The following is a 19,961-nucleotide window of genomic DNA, read 5'->3' on the forward strand; positions in this document are numbered from 1 at the left end:
TTGTAAAATGAAAGAGTGAAGTAAGATCAGACCTCAAGATTCCCACAGCACTAAGATTCAGACCCACACAGACACAAACACACATGCACACGTGTGCACACACAGGCACACACACACGCTCCTCAGCTTTCCTAATATCTAACTGCTTTCAAATATAAATATGTTTCTTTCAGTTAATATAGAAACTTTTAGATCTTCTTACAACTTCAGAAGTTGAAAAGTTCTCCGGAGCTATGAAAGCAAAGCAAGTATAAAAATATAAAGTATGGGGCGCCTTGGTGGCTCAGTGGGTTAAAGCCTCTGCCTTCAGCTCAGGTCATGATCCCAGGGTCCTGGGATAGAGCCCCGCATCTGCATCTGGATCTCTGCTCAGCAGGGAGTCTGCTTCCTCCTCTGCCTGCCTCTCTGCCTACTTGTGATCTCTGTCTGTCAAATAAATAAATAAATAAATAAATCTATCTTTAAAATCTTAAACAAACAAACAAAAAATATATATATACATATATATATGTATGTATATAAAGTACATATACAGATTTGGAATGTTAACAGAATTTTTGAAAACTCTGATAGAGTATTGTTTCACAATATATACAGTAGTAATCATCTTCTATAGTTACCTTAAAACCTAGATGAAAAATATCCATATTCCTCATATTATATCAGTCTGATATTATTCCTATATCTTCTATTTTGCTTTTGCAGCATTAAGTTATGTAACTGAAACAGACACACTACAAAATTCGGTATCTTCTACCTTTCTTCTTTTGTTTGGATGATGACCTGAAGAAGTATGATCCATCTGTTCCTACCAAAATAATGTGATCAAAAAGAAAGATCTGGTTTCACCTTAAATTTTTCTATTTCAATATAACAAAATGTACATAAGCTTCACTTACATGACTATATTCTACATACTGAAGAAAAAAAGACCATAAACAACCATGAATTTTCTGATTATTAGCCGAGCATTAATCAATGTGAGATAGTTAACAAATGGAAAACTGTTCTCAGGAGTACTGGTGACACACAATATAAAACTGAGGAACATATCTGACAAAAGCACTTTGAGAAATAATCACTATTTCAGGATCACGGGTCTATCGCTTTCCAGCACGACTCTCTATGGCAGATGCAGGACATGGAGGTGGTTCTGTTTCCTGTGGTCTGACCGGCACAGCAAGAGAAATGGCCGTGGTTGCCATGGTAGCCAGTTGTGATATGGGAACCCCAGGACACTCAAATGCTTCACCGAGTCTTTCAAATAAGTGACTGGTAAACACAACTGAAGCTCAACTGTATGTTTTGTAATTAAAGATTCTCATTATGAAGTAGTAAGATGTGTTTTCCCCCATTTTTTAATACAGTTTCTTAATATCATAGAAACGTATTTTACAAGTACAAGAGAAAAACACTGCCTATTTGATAGTCTTTGTAAAGAACATGACATTCACTGATCACTGAATGCCTAGAAGATACGTGTTATTTCTAATACTCCAAATGCAGAATCCATTTTAGAAATTGTTAACCTGCTTTCTCTGCAATGTTGCCCAATAAATAAGAGGCATGTGTTACAAGAAATTACCTTTTAAAGATCCTAGCAGTATATAAATGCCATAAAATGGATTTATAAATAAGCTAGTAGTCCTAGTGATTTAAGCCAATGAATAAATAAAGGTTAATATTAACATTTTAATACAAAAATTTTGAAAGAAAGTTCCTAAGAGGCAATTATGATACATTTCTTTTTTATGAGCATCGTATGTACTCTCAGGCACAGTCGTAAATAGTAATTATGCTCTAAGCAGAAAATCTCACCAAAAGCCTTAAAAAAGCATGAGAAATCTAAATGAAGTCTCAGTGATACTCAAGATAAAGCCTCTAATGACGTTCCCTCCTTTCACAATGGTCGTCAGCCTGGGCCACACACCAGAGTGAACTTGGAAAAACAGTGCCTGGATCCCCCCTGCTAGGGACTCTACTGTAACTGGTTCAGGATGAGGTCTGGGCACTGGAATTTATAAACGCCAATTCTATTGTGCAGTCAGGACTGAAAACCACTGGTCCAAAATTTGTACAAACGCCAACTCATCTACTACATGTTACTCCCTGATGTCGAAAATCTTTCTTTCCAAATTAAGAGCGTAAATCATAGTCAAATAGTATATTAAATCATCACTGAAGAAATCTGGCAGCAGATTTCTGGGTTTCTCATGTTACAGGCAGCTCAACTGCTCAGACAAAAGCCTCAGTTTCTATCTCCTTTTCTCTCTCAATCTGAAGTGATTTTTCCTACTCGCTTCTATACCACAGACCAGAATATACAAACCCAAAGAAATGGAATAAGGTGAATTCAGTAACCAACGATGAAAATCCTTTACAGATTATTTTAACATTATCGGATTGATGCTGCAGAATTTGATAATTCACTTCCAGACTGGGAGCATTAAATTCAGGTTTCAGAAGACTTCGGGTGCCTGTGATGTATCGATGTAGGTTCATCGACTGTAATAGCAAACATACCACTCTTGGTGCGGGTTGTTGATAGTGAAGGCTACATGTGCAAGGTGGTACGTGGGAAATCCCCGTAGCTTCCTCTCAATTTTGTTACGAACCTAATACTATAAGTCTTATTTTTTTTTAAATGTATGTTTTGGGGTGCCTGGGTGGCTCCGTTGGGTAAGTGTGTGACTCTTGATTTCAGCTCAGCTCAGGTCATGACCTCAGGGTCCTGAGACAGAATCCCATATCAGGTTCCGTGCTCAGTGGGGAGTCTGCTTAGAGATTCGCCCTCTCCCTCTCCCCCACACTCTGTCTCTCTCAAATAAATGAATAGATCATTAAAAAAAAAAAAGAGCTAATATTCAGATAATTTTATTTTCTCTTTCTCTGAAAATAAAGCATAGCTTCAAAGTGAGGATTTGGCAATTAAAAAGAAAAAAAAGTAACATAAAAGTAGCTGCTGAGTATTTATTTCTCTCTCTAAATAAAACAATGGGCTACTGTTTTAATTACTTTAGACTTTCAAGCACAGTAAAAGAGAATTCCTTTCCCACTATTTTAGTGTATAATTTCCACAGAGGTGAGGTGCTTAATGGGAATCAGGGGAGCACTGCGGGGTAAGAACAGCCTCTCATTATCTAGGCCGCCACAATCACAGTTTGACAAATCAGTATCAAAACTAAGATACTGTTTTTAATAACAAACAAGGTCATTTTTACAAAACTAAATTATTTAAGAGTTAATTTTACTTGCCTGTTCAACAAATTGTTAAGACAGCTTATCCCATGAGGAGAAAAGAAGCTTTAAAATTTTCAGGTAAGGTGAACACTGCCAGTCTTCTTGAGTCATAAAACACCAGCACATTCTATGAAGCTGAACTGTGACTCTAACATGGCCTAACTGCCTGATAATATATACTCATGGGCCATTTATTTCTTAAGAATTAAAAAAAATTGTTCTTAAAAAAGATTTGGGGTGCCTGGATGGCTCAGTTGGTTAAGCAACTGCCTTCAGCTCAGGTCATGATCCTGGAGTCCCGGGACTGAGTCCCACATTAGGACCCCTGCTTGGCAAGGAGTCTGCTTCTCCTGCTGACCTCTTTCCTCTCATGGTCTCTGTCTCCCTCTCTCTCTCAAATAAATTAAAAAATAAATAAATAAAAATCAAATAAATAAATAAATAAATAAATAAATAAATAAAAGATTTACATATTTTCTCCAGTTAAATACTCACTGTAAATGAAGATAGAGAAAAGAGAAATGGATTTTAATTCCTGAATACCACCTGAATGTGTAAGAGATTGCTTGGCCTCCAAATCTGACAATACACAAAGAGATTAATTCCCATCCAAGTTCAGAAGATAGAAAGGGACAGGAAGGGAAGATAGGTACAAATTAATTAATGAATTAAATAAGTAAATAAAATGTGGGGTACATATCTATTAAGAAAAGTGCTATATTCAGGAATATTCCTATGAGATAAGTCAAGCACTGTATAAAAATAAAGAAAAGTTTATTGTAAAGTCAATTATATAGAACTGAATTGTATGTTTACAGATTAGTTATACTCAATTCTTACTAACCCCTCCTTCAGAAGAAAAAAGAAAAACAGGAAAAACACAAATATATTTTCCTCCTTCCTGGCTTCACAAAAAAGTTCAAACTTGAGGCGCCTGGGTGGCTCTGTGGGTTAAAGCCTCTGCCTTCGGCTCAGGTCATGATCCAGGGAGCCTGCTTCCCTTCCTCTCTCTCTGCCTGCCTCTCTGCCTACTTGTGATCTCTGTCAAATAAATAAATAAAATCTTTTTAAAAAGTTCAATCTTAAGGCTGAATGAAGAGAGAACTTGTCTATCACATTTAACCAATACAACAAAACAAATCTCATAGTTACTATAAATGCCAGTAATGATAAAAAATATATATATATACAGCTAACTGGTAAGTCTGTGAAACCTGAGTTTTTCTGGACAGAGGATGACTTTAAACAGCCGATTAGTATAAATGACTATATTACAAATTCAGCAATATTGAATTTACAGAGAAGTTACTCTTCTAGGAAATTAAGCTATTCAGAACATAGCAGAGCCCACACTTAAATAAGTCCTCTGAATGGCAGACCGATGTCACAAGTCTGTACATTGAAACTTGCACATTTTAATATGCAGACTTTAATGCGATTCTTGATTCCCCACTTATAGCTTACTCTACTAAAGATTTTCCTTCTAGTTTTTCAGCCTGTACGTATCAAAAGCAATGCTAGAAGGAGGCACATTGACAACAGGCAAAAGAAACAGGCTTGGGACATAGCCACATGGAAAAAGTAGCCACAAATGTTCAAAAGGGAAAAGATTTTGAATGATTTGGTATAAAGGTAGAGAATACAGCCTCTGAGCACACCAAGGCACACGAGCTCATGTGCACTGATGACTGTGTGAGTCATCAACCAGAGACTACAGGCACCGCGCCCTGGGGGAAGGGAAGTTTTAATATATTTTACAAGTACTTCCTTAAAAATGATATTAAATTTTAGTGCTTAAAGACTCTGACAAGCAGGCTTTTTGGAGAAAAATACAAAAATTTCAACTCCTCAATAACAGTAGCCAAATGAAATGTTACTGTCATGAGGTATGTGGAGGAAACTGAAATTAATATTTATTCTCTATTTATTTATGCTGTCAGGGACTTTGGTGATGTAGAGCCTCTCACATCCTGGCTTTGAAATTTCTTGTATCATAATGAAGAAATGACAAAACAGGGTTATTAAACTGCAGTATATTTTAACTCCTTTCCGTGAATAAATGAGCACATATCCAAAAGAAGCAAATATATCATCATAATCGTATAGTTCAGAGTACAAAAAAATATTTCTGGTAATATCTGGAATATAAGCTTAAAAATATGATGAAGATTACCCTTGATCCTGTCCAAGCATCACTGAGATTACACATATAATATCATTTGGGGGTAACATCAAAATATTAAATTTGAGGGGCTTGATTAATCTGAGGACCAAGGACAAAAAGTGACTCTCCTATGTTCTTCCTCAATGCCATGACAGACTCATTACTTCTATTTTCTCATATAAACTTACCACAATATTATTATCACTTCTATTTTGTAGATGAGGAAACTGGGGCCAAGAGGTAAAATTATTTGCCCAAAATGGCAGTCCTCTGGTAGAAGACCCATAATTCAACCCAAAATTGCTTGGCCTCCAGAACCCATGTTGCCTCTCCGAGACTGAAGTTACTGAGTTCCTGAAGCAATATAGGGGGGACATGATGGTGTCAGACCTGAAAAGCATTCTCATGAAAAAGACAAGCTGCATGAAACTCTAGAGGCAGTCAGTATCAAACCTGTGGCCAGTGTATAAAAAACAATGGTCATTACCAAAAAACTTATGTTCCAGTGCACTAAATAGTATCTTCACATACCAAAGAAGTTCATGTACCATCCAGGAAAGAAACTAATTCTTGAAAGATTTATTCAACTGGCTTAGTCACTGTGAAAGGAGAAATTTTAAAGAAAATGGATACACTGTGATAAACTACACTAAAAATCTTTACCAATTCCTGAGGAAAAAAAAAAAAGAAAAAGAAAACTCGGGAGGCTAAACACTCAATGCTAACTAACTACAGTTGGAACTTCAACTACAACTTGCTTACTGCAAAGGTTCGTTCAAAATCTGAATGTATTTCTTCCCTATCTTTCACACCATTCATTCCACGGGCACCGACTGAGCGTTTCTTTTGGGAGGGAAGGGGGAGGATTAGATACAAAGAGGAATGAAACATTATCTGCAACTTCAAGGAACTTAAAACCTGCTTGTTTCTCAGCCAAATACATTTGCTAAGTCTTCTTTCTTCTTAATAAATGTCTCTTGGATTTGCCCCTTTCTTTCCCTCTCTTTGTATCCTGTTTTACCCATACACCGTTCATTTTTGTGACTATACAAAATTGTCACATTTTCTTATAATCAAGATTTGTAAAGTTATGTGACTCGGACAAATCATCTCACCTTAGAAAGGAACCTCAGCTTGTTCTATATGTAAAAAGGGGAAAACAGAAATTTCCTGCTTATAGGCTACTGATTTTCAATCCCCAGATCTATGATTTTTTGAAGACCCTCTTAACACAAAGTAAACATTAAAATTTGCAAATGACTTCTACATTTTATCCCTTACCCCTTTTCTTAACTCTCTGAAAACAGATTTTTGGATCTATGGTATTTGCGAGATGATTGACACTCTTTCATCTGAACAAAAGTCTTAGGGCTATTACTTAGATGTCTGACTGACTTATTTCTATTCATACTCATCATAACCATCCTCAATACTGCTATGAGTGACCCAAGACAACAGACCTTTTATACCCCTGACTAAAAAACCTCAATGGCTAGGCATTTCCTGCAAACAACGTCCAGACTCCCTAGTATGATTCTTCCCACTGTGGTCCATGTTTAGATTTCTAAGCTTACTTCCCAACGCACCACCTTGCACCTTCGAGTTAAGACCAAACTGTGTGCGGTTCATTCATTCATTATACATTCATTCTGCAAGTATTGACTGAGTGTATATTATATGTTAACCACTGTGCTGTGCTATGCTTGGGGGATCCTGAAGTACTCAAGGCAGACATAGCCCAACTTCACAGAGCTCACAGTCTTGTTTATAAAGGGTTCGTACTGCTCTTTACAGCACCCACCAATCTCCCAAATGCCTGCCGCAGAGTTCAGCTCAACGCTCAGCTCCTCTATGAAATCCCTTCTGACTCCCAGCCCTACCACACAGAACTGACCGCCCCCACTGCACCTCAGACACTGCCATCCAAGTTTACGTAGCTCTTTACTATAACAACGCATTTACTAGTCTACCTCACCAAACCAGTGCATAAGCAAGGACCACGTCTTGTTCATCTTTGGAATGACTAGATCGTCATGGAAAAGAGGCTATGAAGACTTTGGCCTGGCACACAGAAGTCCTTAATAACTACCTGCCTAGAAATGAAAGACTGAAGGAATTAATCATTTTGGTTTTTTTTTTTTTTTCAAAACCAAACCAAACCAAACGACTTACTTTCTTCTTTTTCAGATTCTTCAAGTCATTCTCTAGACTGCAAGTCCATTACAGTCAAGAACCACATATTACTAGCTCTATTCTGTGCACATATTAATCTACAAAATAAGCATCTGTTGGATAGATTCTCTGGATCTAAAACTCACAACTACTAGGACACGGTAAGGATGTCTTAATATAGTACTGGAGAAAAGTGAAACTAACACTAATCAGATAGACAAAGCCATATGAAAATCTATCCGTTATGGTATAAAATCCATTTTATAAATGTATGATTTGAGTCCTAAGGCCCTGTCACTCACTACACAGGCAGAAAGAGTCACAAAACCCTAGAATTGTTCCATCTTACCACAGCCAAGACACTGTGGATCCAGATAATGAAAAAAAAAAGGGGGGGGATTCCACATTTATAAAAGGGTGTTAGTTCCTATGACGGATAATAATAAGGATACTCCCAACAATAACAACAACTGTATACACTACTTCCTGATTATCAGGCACTACTAGGCACCACATGAAGCATTTTACATGTACTAACTCATTTAATTGTCACATCAACTCTGTGAGATATCCCACATTATAGAGATAAGCAAAATTAGGTACAAGAATCTTCTCCAAGATCATTCAGCCAGTAAATGATAGAACTGAATTTGAACCCAGGATGTCTGGGTCCAGAGTCTTTGTTCTTAACCACAATACTGTTCTGAGTCTTTAACCATAATACTATTCTTATTCTTTATTATTGTACAATAATCAAAGCCCATGCAGACCCCGTGAAAAAAATACATTTCCAGACTTATGGGGTATATTTCAGGAGTCCTTCACTTCTTTTTAGTAATGACTTCTAATTTATACTAAAGTTTAAAAATACATTATTTACACATGAGACAATCTAGAGAGAACAAAGGAAATTAAAGCAGAATCAAGGAGAAATCCTGCTACTTTCGCAGTACAGAAAGAAATGATACTATTACACTACTAAAGTTCAAGAGCTATAAGGAAGAAGTCCTGTGAACTGTCAGCCCACAATGAAACGGGTCATTCATGAAGATCAACAATTATATCACAAATAATTAGCTGGGAAAATCCACCTAAGGGACTGACTCCATTTAAAAGACTCCTTAGAAAACATTGCAATACATCCGTGGTTGCAAATCACATGACAGTAAGCAGAAGTCATATCTTAGTAGATTTTTATAAAAACTTTTTTAAACAATCCTTATCTCTCACTATGTCACTCCAAATAATATAAACAAGGCATGGGTTCAAATGACGAATCTGAATACAAAAATACAAATTTGTAAAATGTGGTTAGAAATAGAATTACACCTTGTCAAATAAACACACATACCATAAAGGGCCTTTGCACTTGTTTTTGAACTGTGCTCTCTGTCCATTTGGGAAAAGGTGGGTGATGTTCCATAGCCACTGTAATTTAAATAAATAAATAAAGGTCATTGTTCTCGGTTAAAGTCCAAAGTAAGCAATAAAAATTCAAAACTACAAATAAAAATTCCAATGTACCACAATCATCATGTGTTTTTAAAACACATAACTTAGGTTTGTCAAAATGAGACAGATCCTGCTCTGGTCAAGAATATAAACCACACTACCCCAGTGTAGACTGAGGTAGGTACAAGTCACAGCCTCCTCTCAAACTCCAAGTCAGAACCTTCATAAGAAGGAAGTCAAGAAGGCTCAAACTATCTCAGAAGAGTTTAAGTGTGCCATACTAAATTGAGTTGAGAGCAGTGATCCAGTCATAAAAAGTACTCAATGACTGAACCTGTCATGGAATAGACATTATTTTCACAAAAACTTAAAAGGTAAAATAACACTTTATCATTAATTGGACCCGCTTTTCCCTATTTCTAGCCTCCTGCTACTAATAATGGGAGGTGGAGTAAACATATCACTTGAATTTAAAAAAAAATTATTCAGTAAACATTTATAAACCCAAAAACCTATTAGAATAAGGAATATGGCGGGGGACATGATCCTTTTAATATAACAAGTAAGTAAAATGGTTACAATAGAATGTGACATCTGGATAAAACTAACAGATATAACAGGTGAGATCAAAGAAGGATTCAATTTTTATCAGGATGTGCAGAAAGTCTTCACTGCCAAGTTGGCATTTCCGCAGAACAGAAAAGACTGGGAAGAAGTTCTACAGACAGGTGGAGAATTAAGTGAGGAAAAGGCAGGAGGAACTGGCTCAGTGACTAGCATGGTGTCCAAGGGAACGATGCATCTAATGGGGCATGCCTAGAAGAGAGGAATGGCTTCAGACATAGGGAAGGCAAATAGAGGGGATAAGAATTTTGAACTTTTATTCTTTAGATGCAGCAAATTATTTTATGCAAAGACATGCCATGATCAAAAACATTTTTAAAGAAAATAATTCAAATGGCAAGGTAGCCGGGTAGAGGCTACTGCAAAAATCATGGTAGGAAAAAGGCCCTACGTAGAACTAGAACAGAAAGAAGGAAGAGACAGGGCGCCTGGGTGGCTCAATGGGTTAAGCCTCTGCCTTCGGCTCGGGTCATGATCTCAGGGTCCTGGGATCAAGCCCCGCATCAGGCTCTCTGCTCAGCCTGGAGCCTGCTTCCCCTTCTCTCTCTGCCTGACTCTCTGCCTACTTGTGATCTCTCTCTGTCAAATAAATAAAATTAAAAAAAAAAAAGAAAAAAAGAAAGAAGAGACAGAATCAAGAGTTCTTTATAGAAGAAAATGTTACACATTCATGACTAAATGGATATTTATTGTAAGAAAAGGGAGGAAGACTGAGGGTGTGGCCAAACTTTCTGGCTTGAATAACTGATGGACATGATACAATTTACATCATGAATAACCTATGAATTCTGAAAAATAATGAGCGAACTCCAGACCACAATGGCCAACATAAAGTAACTACAATATTATCCACAATAAATAAAGGGACAGCCACTTATGTCAGGGACCTGATTTCAACTTCTACCCGGAGCCATAGGGATTGCTTTGTTTGCTCGCCTGACTTTTTATTTGATTTACACAGTGAAAACTATCTTGACAGATTGGACTGGAAGACATTTAACTCTCCTCAAATGCCAGTGTTTTATAAATAAAAGTAATAGCATACTCCAGAGAAACGGAAATCTCGGAAGTATACATTCCACCATGGAAAACAGTAATACATAAAATAACAGAAGAAACTGCCTTCTAGTAGGTCATTGTCCTTGAGGCAGATATTACTTAACCATCTTTTTCTTTCCAGACACAGTAAACTTTTAAATACAATCACAGCTTAGAATTAGAAAGAAATTTTATATTAATGAAGAATAAACTACATAAAGAACTGGCAGTTAATCTTTTCAGTTAAAATATAAAACAAAACCACCAAATCAAATCCAAAAAGAACCCCAACAGGGGCGCCTGGGTCGCTCAGTCAGTTAGGCTTCCAACTCTTGATTTTGGCTTAGGTCATGATCTCGGGGTTGTGGGATGGAACCCCATGCTGAGCTCTGTACTCAGAGCAGAGTCTGCTTAAGGTTCTCTCCCTCACCCTCTACCACCCCCACCCCTGGCCAAGAGTCCCGGCTCATGCATTCTCTGTCTCTCCTTCTCTCTCTAAAAATATATATATAAATCATAAAAAAAAGAACCCCAACAAATTAAATATAAACCTTCCAACTTACTTCATTTGAGCTGGGTACATTCCAAAACCACTGGGATGATTAGAAATATGACCATTCATTGTGGTTTTCAGTCCTGGGTTCTGAAAAAAGAAAGGCACATAGATTAAAGGTAATAAAAAGGTCAAGACATTTCAGTTTCAAGTTATGCATTCAACATATACATGTCACTGCCGGGATGACAGAAACACAAAGATAAAGATCTCCATCCTTAAAGAGCTCTGGCGCCAGAAGTGCAGATGGACATATAAACAAAGATTCAACTGGCCTTTAACATTAATGTATTAGAGCGGTAAGCAAATTGAGGCAAGTTAAAGAGAAATCTAAAATATAGTTCTGAGTCCACTACATATAGAAGGCATAACTGTATATTCTGCTCAACCCTTAAACAATTCTTGGTTTTACGAAATGTTACTTTGTTTACTGTTTCATTATGAAAGTACTATAGGTTTATTAACTTTAAAAACTTGAGAAAAGTGCAAAATACAGAAAAGAACAAAGGGGAAAAGCAGTACCCAGAGCACTCTCATTTAACAATCCTGTGAGCTCCCTCCAGTCTTTTTCTTGCATCTACTTTTCTTCTTTCTCCCTCCTTCAAAGCACATTTGACAACATTGTGTATACACACACTTGGATACACCTTTTTTCCAAGAAGGTATCCATTTACACATTCTTTTCACCTTTTGTGAGAAAGCAATTTCAAAAGTTATCACCTGACATTTCACTTCAGAAAACATTTTTAATATGTTTGACAAACTTAACAAATTCTTTCAAACAAGATGAATAAACAAAACTTCCTTCTTGTTAAATCCAATGGCCTTTTCTTTCCTTGTTCTCCGAGGCAATACTGCTTACACCTAATTTCTTTCCCTTTTTTTTTTAAGATTTTATTTATTTATTTGACAAAGAGAATCATCAGGCTCATGAGCTAGCACAAGCAGGGGGAGGGGCAGGCAGAGTGAGAGGGAGAAGCAGGCTCCCCACTGAGCATGGAGTCAGACAGGACTTGATCCCAGGATCCTGAGATCATGACCTGAGCAGAAGGCAGACCCTTAACTGACTGAACCGCCCAGGAGCCCCACACCTGATTTATTTCTATTTACTCCTGGACACTTCCTCCTTCTTGTGTTCTGTGACACAATTCTGGATCTTATCTTACTTCTCTTTGTACACATTACATTACTATGTCTTTTCAGTAACTAAGAGGTTGGTAGGGCGCATGCCAGCACTATTAGAAAACAAAGGCAGAGGGAGCAGGAGATTTAACAACTACTGAGTGACTATTATAGGTCAGTAATAGGACAGATACTTCCAAGGTGAACAGAACACAGTCCCAGCTTTGGGCCAATAATCTACTGGGAAAAACACTCAGTGAATAAATATGAAATTAAAAATTCTTGTTTCTGTTACAAAGGGTGATATGGGGGTCCATTTTGAAAGGGAACTTCATTCAGATTAGAAGGCCACAGAAAGCCTACACAAAGAAATTATATTCAAAACCACTAACTTCAAGTTAATTCTCTCTCATTTGTCAGCTTTCAATTCAATCACAATGTCCTCTGGGAAGCTTTAACTGAACTCCCTAAAGAGGGAAAAGCCCACTATCAGACATTCTCAGACTATACACTTTTTTAGTTTTGTCGAAATACTTTCCCCAACTACAAACAATTTTCAAAGTACTTATCACAGTTCTAATTTTTCATTTGTTTAATTCCTGACTCTTCACTGGACTAGAATTTCTAGAAGGGCAGAGACTTTTGTTTAATGCTGTTTCTCAAGCAGTAAGAACGTAGAATAGGTATTAATTAAATATTTATTCAAAGAAAGAAAAAAGAAAAAAAAAAGAAGGAAATCCAGGTCCCACCTTTGAAAAACTTTACTGCATTCTTAACAATACAAAATTAATTCAAATGGAACACATAGTAGATAAGTTCCAGTGTGTGTGGCTTGATTTTAAATCAACTAGAAATTCAAAGGGAAAAGCCAAGCTGACTGCCATAATTTTTGGAAGGGGTGAGACCTGACCTAGTTCTTAAAGAATAGTTAAGGATTTATAAAGGTCCTCAAAACACTCAAGTTTCATTCAAGATTTCCCAATAGTCCTGCCCATACTTATTCACAGCTTAGAAGCAAATTTCTAAATTAAGGAACAAAGAAATACTTCTCCCTTTGATTTACAAGATTACAAGTATTACATTAATTCACAAATTACTACATTTACAAAATTACATTACACTTATATTACATTGTTATATTGTTTTTATTGTTGTTTTGTTCTTCTTCAGTTTATACTTCGATATGATCAGTCATAGGCAGGTAAACCAGTTCTCTGGGAAAAAATTAAATCCTGATTTGTAGTGCTTACTGATTTCCATAGTATAAATATTTCCATTATAGCTCATCTCAAGCTAGCAATACTTCTACAGCGGCTTACAAATTTCCTAAATATCTCACAATTGGTTCTCATTCACCTGTTAAGCTCCAAACAGAACACATCATTGTTTTATTCTAGAATTTGGGCCAGGACAGAGGCCTGGAATCACCTTCTGGATCTAGAGCCCATGGCTAGACACAGTCATTCACAGAAGCCTGGAACTCTGCTTCTGGCACTAACTAGCTACACAAGTCAAATAAGCCTCTGTCTCAGTTTTCTCACAGTAAAACAGAGATAATTCTTGGGTCTTTCTAACCCACAGAGCTAGTGAAAAATTAAATGATGGATGTATAAGTTTCTTCTCAAGTTTTTTTTTAAAGCACTCTTTCAAAGCAAGCTGGTTCGTTCAGTATATAAATTAAACCCCCAGGGTTTGTACTGGTTTTGATCTGGTTTGCATTTTAAAACCACAGCAGCTGGTTTTAATGAAAAGTGATAGCCACAGCATCTCATCCTTTTCATGTTTAATTCTTCATGACAGTCAAATAAATGCATGGTTTGTGTTTTGTTTTAAAACAGTGATCTGTCAGAATAAGAGAATATTAGAAAAGGGAATAGAAAATGTCAATTTGCTAAATTGAATTTTAAATATAGAAACTTTTCCTATTTGGCAATCATAGTGTCACTTGTCACAGATGCTCATGTAGCAATATGGAGTTTTCAAATATTCAAATATAGCAATTAGAGTGCATACCTTGCACAGAAAACAATTACAAATGCCTGGTTTTTCCCCAGGCTTTTAAAAGACATATCCAAATTATAGCTATGTAGACCATATATATAGTTTAGAGGAACCTTCAAGTCTTACTAAAATAGAAGTATAGTATTTTCTCAATATCAATCAAGAGTAATTCTGTACCTTTAAACTAATACATTGTAATCACTTAAAATAATTATTTTGATTTCTCTCTTTTTTTTTTCTTTAATAGTGCAGAGAAAATTCTGAGGCTGTTTACAAATTAGGACGATTTGGCAGGCAGTCTATATTCAATCCAGAATGTTGTTGGCTTAACAACTAGCTGAAGAACAATACTTGTTGCAGAAATTTAATAAGCAACTAAAAAGCACATTAGTACCAACTGTATGTTCGCTATTGTGATAGATTTCATAAGAAGGCCTAATACAGAGACAAGCCATATATATATACTTTATCACTGCTTTCTGAGTATTTCCCTCCAACTCTAGCTGCTGTGACGGCATCGTTAGAGCACATTTACTGCTTGATTTTATACATGGGAAATGACTAATATCTCAGTTCAAGAACACGGTCGATACTTGACTGATCTGGGAAAACATGCTGATTTTAAAAACAACTACTGTTATTTATTGACACTTTAACCTGTACCAAGTATTGTGCTAAATGTTTTCTAGCCCTTACCCTGTTTAATAGACACATTAATTTTTGATGAAGTACTATTTTCCATTCTCATTTTATAGATGATGACATTGAGCTCAAGAAAGTACATGCCATTTGCATGTGCCTTTGAAATTTTAAAAATCATCTAGATCCATGAATGACTAGAGAGGAACATGCTATCTGGGTGCCTGGGTGACTCAGTCAGCTAAGCATCTGTTTTTCGCTCAGGCGATCATCCCAGGGTCCTGGGATCACCCACCCCGCTGGGCTTCTGGTGGGTGGGGGTTTCTGCTTCTCCCTCTGCCTCATAGCGCCAGCTCCCCCCCCCCCCCACAATACTCACACTCTTGCTCACTCACTCACTCTTCTCTCTCAAATAAATAAAATCATAAAAAAAAGAGTAACATTCTGTTTCTTTATCAGATATAATCATAAGCAGAGAACAAAAAGGGGGAAAGAAAATGACATTTGATGAGCCCCACTTCATAGGACATTTTAGAAACCTCATCTCATTGCATCCTTAGAACAGCCTTAGCTCCATTTTGTAGGTGAGCTGTCAATTTCAAATAAGTTAAGACACCTGTCCAGGTGGTAACACAAGAAGCTAGAACCGGAAACACATGGGTTCACTTAGATGCAGATTTATCTCGGTAACTCCAGTACAGTACTGTAAATGGATTTTCTCTCCTTATGATGTTCTTAATAACATTTTTTTCTAGCTTACCCTATTGTACTGCATAGAGTACATAATACATATATAAAATACATATTTATCAACTGTTTATGTTATCAAGGACACTTCCGGTCAATGATCACTATTAATAGGTAAGTCAAAGCTACAATCAGCTAATAATAGGAAATCAAAAGTGCTATGTGATAGTTTTTGACTGTGAGGGGTCCGGTGCCCCTAACTACCTCATGTTGTTCATGGGTCAAGTGTATAAAAGTAGGTCTTCTGAGTGCTTTAGCACGTGATACTCATATATTTACCTGGATCATTTGCATTTTTTCCATTATAATTAAATACATATTAAAGGAAGGGAGAAATAAGTCTCCAATTTAGCTGGAATCCTCCAACAAAAATAAAAATACGGTAGGACAGGGAACAAAATTCAGAGAGAGAAGAAACTGTCTTAACCCTTCTTCATTACCAGGCTCCCTATCCCCTATCCCACTAAAGCATACCTTGGGGTTGAGTTCTGGGAGAAATAGTGGTACGATTGGCTGTTGAACTGTTTCTCAGCAAAGTGTCCATTAAATTTCATAAATGACATGAGGAATTTTAACCGAAATCTCCACATACTTATTTAGGTATGAGTTTTCCTTTTTTATATATACCTTGTCTACATAGGCTTGAAAAAAATCTTTTATCAAAATGTTTATCTCCCTGATTGTATTATTTCCATAATTCATAATGGACTTATACTTAGCCTTATATAATGACTGCTGCAATAAACTGACATTTAAAGGAGTATATACTTTATCAGTGGAAGTTCCTGATTTAATCATTCTGTGACATAATTAATCAGCAAACACAGCCCTCAGTGCCTGGTCACCATGGCCACACCCCTAAAACAGACTGTCATCTACTCCATCACATATCATAGAGGGCTCATTAAAATTACAACTGAATTTGGGGTTTTTACATTTTCTTGTAATCAACTTTTCTATTTTTGAGGCACTTCATATTTACAGAAAAGTTGTGAAAATAGAACACAAAGTTCTTGCATAATCTGCACCCTATCTCCTTATTGTTAACATTTTGCATTAGCATGATGTATTTGTGACAATTAATGAAGAATATCAATATTTTATTATTAATTAAAACCAATACTATATTCAGACTTACTTCACTTTTTTATGTAATGCTTTTTTCTGGTCCAGGATCCTGTCCATAATACCACATTGCATTTAGTCCTCATGTTTCATTAGGCTCCTCTCCACTATGACCATTTCTCATACGCCCCTTGTTTTTGAAGACTATATTAGTTTTCTAGGGCTTCCATAACAAAGTATCACAAAATGGGTGGCTTTGAACAACAGAAACTTATTCTCTCATAGTTGCGGAGGCTTGAAGTCCTAAATGAAGCTAAGCTCTCTCTGAAGGCTGTAGGGAAGGAATCTTCCTTTGTCTCTTCTAACTTCTGATGGTTGCTGGTAATCTCTGGCTTTCCTTGGCTTGTAGATGCATCACTCAAATCTCTGCTCTGTCTTCATATGGCCTCCTTTGGGAGTCTATCTATCTCCAAATTTCCTTCTTCTCGTAAGGACACCACATTAGGATTCACTGGCAAAGACCCTGTCCAAATGCGGTCACATTCTTACGTACAGAGTGGGAGGACTTGAGCAAATCTTTTTGGGGCACACAATTCAACCTGCAGTAATGACCCTGACTGCCTTTTGAGGAGTGCTGAATTTTGATATACTATAGGGTATCTCACAACTGGGATTTGTTTGAAGTTTTTCTCATGATTAAGATGGAGTTAAAGGCTTGGAGGAAGAAGACCATAAAGATATGTGCCACTCTAACCACTTCATATCCAAAGTCCATGTTGTTAGCTATGACAACACTGCTTATGCTTACCTTGCTCACTGACTAAAGCAGCATGTGTCATGTCTCCCCATTATTAAGTGACCTCCCTCCCCACCACTCTACAGACCTGTTTAGAAGAAGTCACTATATGTAGTCCACGCTTACATGGTGGAGAGTTAAGCTCCACCTCTTAGAGAGGGAATGTCTGCAGGAATTATTTAGAATTCTTCTGTATGGGAGATTTGTGTATTTTTCCACTATCTTCCTATTTATTCTATTTTTTAGTTAACAGAAATGATAGAAAACTGTACAAGAGAGGATCTGATTCATCAAATAGAAACTCTTGATTGTTCATCCCCTGCTAAACTCCTATTCCAGGTGGTTCAGATGAGATCTGAATTAGGCTTCCATTCTGCACTGGGTACAGCACAGTGTTGAGTGAGAGAGAGAAAGAGAGAAATTGAGGCATAAGAGAGATCATAGCCTTTAACACAAAACCTTGGCTAACACCACCAAAAGACAAAAGGAATTTTAAAAAGTAAACATTATCTAAGAAGTTCAGATCTTCCCAGAAGCAAAAAGCTGTTGAGTGCAGATTCTCAGAAGAGGTAGAAGAATATTCCCTGTGGGCATTTTCTTCCAAAATAAGAATAAAAGTACAGCTTTTCCTGCCAGATCAGTTCTCAACCAAACACGTATCAGGGAACAACATTTGGGAATAAGAAGTAAAGAAAACCATCTCACCTAACTCACCTCTTCCCTCCCCCCGAGTAATTTTTTTTTTTTTCAAATCTCTATTTTTTGAAAATTAACCTTAAGGGTTAGTATTCATTGACATTCTATGAACCTTTTGGAAAGGTTCCAAAACGAAAGTTTGTGTCACTGACTAGTGCAAAACAAAAGCTACTGAGGAAATACTCATAGGAGTATTTTTATTATGAGACAGTGTTTTTCCATAGTAGTACCACAAGCTAAATTTTTACATTTCAACTTATTTTACAAAGGCAAACAGATAGAGTATGTGGGCCAGACACGACCCAACCTGGAAGAAGCAAAACTATGTTCTGAAATCATCTTTAATGAAATGGAAACTCTGGAATTCAAATTTTATTATGACGTATTAAATGGCCTCTAAAAATAGTAAATCATAAAACCTTACAGGTACAGTGAGAAGAGTTTTAACCCACGGATGAGATATAACATTTTAATATTTAACTACCCTGTTGCCACATGATTACCTTTCTCTGTCTTACCTCGAGCAAAGGACATGAAGAGGTAAACAAAACAGTGCTGGCGCTTTACTCTGCATTTTTAGTACAGCTCAAGTCGATCTACGGTTTTACAAACTGTACAACTTATTGTTACAGTAAATGGTTACAACCTATAGAGTGGCGAATGTCACCTTAAAGAAATGATTACACTGAAGTCATCCTGCGTTTCTAAATCATAAATCCATGCCTTCATGGTTATAAGTAAGAAATGTTTAATTTCTAAACTATATAAAACATTAAGCAATGCAATTCTGTTTATTTTCTTTTTAAAGATTTTATTTATTTATTTGACAGACAGAGATCACAGGTAGGCAGAGAAGCAGGCAGAGAGGAGGAAGCAGGCTCCCTGCGGAGCAGAGAGTTCGATGCCTGCGGAGCAGAGAGTTCGATGCGGGCTCGATCCCAGGACCTGGCATCATGACCTGAGCCAAAGGCGGAGGCTTTAACCCACTGAGCCACCCAGGCGCCCCTGCAATTCTGTTTACAGGAAGGTTAAATAAAGCTTTCTACTGTATTATAATATATATCACCCTCAAATTGTTTCCCAGATATTTTTATTAAAAGATGCTACTTTTCATCTCAAGCTCATTTCTTTTTGTCTGACATACTACTCAAACATTGGTTATTCTGGTAAGAGGACACAGAGGTATCATATCAATAATTACTCATTATTTCAATTTGTTCTATTTTTCTCAAGATATGGTTTTAGAGATACAAATGTGAGCATAATGGTTATATGGGGGCAGATGTATCAGGTTTAACATCCTTAACTTTATAAGCCAACAGAAAGTTGATGACTTGGGTTAATAAGGTAAAATTCTTCAATCATTAACCAACCCTTTTTCCTATTATTCCACACTGCTTAACATTTTGTTGATAAAGATAAAAATGGACTCCTTTCAAAATACTACTCTTCACTTATCTTCAAAAACAGAGGCAGTCCCAATATGCTGTGAGAAAGTGATTTGACAAAGAACAGTCAAAACAAAACAAAGATCAATTCCAGTAATTATCTACATTTGGCTGAATATAAAAATAACTGATCATCAGTCAGTACTGCTCCTAAGAAAACAAATCCTAACAAAATCTTCCTTGAAAACTTTCCCATCATATTTG

At 36.7% G+C, this 19,961-nt stretch overlaps 1 protein-coding gene across 6 annotated transcripts in view; it reads right to left on the reverse strand.

Moving 5' to 3' along the window:
- EPS8 (epidermal growth factor receptor pathway substrate 8) overlaps positions 1-19,961 on the reverse strand; it is a 182,212-nt gene that overhangs the window by 54,100 nt on the left and 108,151 nt on the right. For 4 of the 6 annotated variants that reach the window (XM_032347430.1, XM_032347429.1, XM_032347432.1 and 1 more), the window contains 3 exons: positions 11,254-11,333; positions 8,928-9,004; positions 758-808 (listed from right to left, as the gene is read on the reverse strand). In XM_032347430.1, the coding sequence (XP_032203321.1) occupies positions 758-808; positions 8,928-9,004; positions 11,254-11,312 (187 nt within the window). In that variant the 5' untranslated portion in view covers positions 11,313-11,333. Of the gene's footprint in view, positions 1-757; positions 809-5,592; positions 5,759-8,927; positions 9,005-11,253; positions 11,334-19,961 lie in introns of those variants that run through there. The other 2 variants (XM_032347433.1, XM_032347434.1) reach the window with 2 other exon arrangements.

Source organism: Mustela erminea, chromosome 6 (genome assembly GCF_009829155.1).
Source record: "Mustela erminea isolate mMusErm1 chromosome 6, mMusErm1.Pri, whole genome shotgun sequence".
Lineage (NCBI taxonomy): Eukaryota > Metazoa > Chordata > Mammalia > Carnivora > Mustelidae > Mustela > Mustela erminea.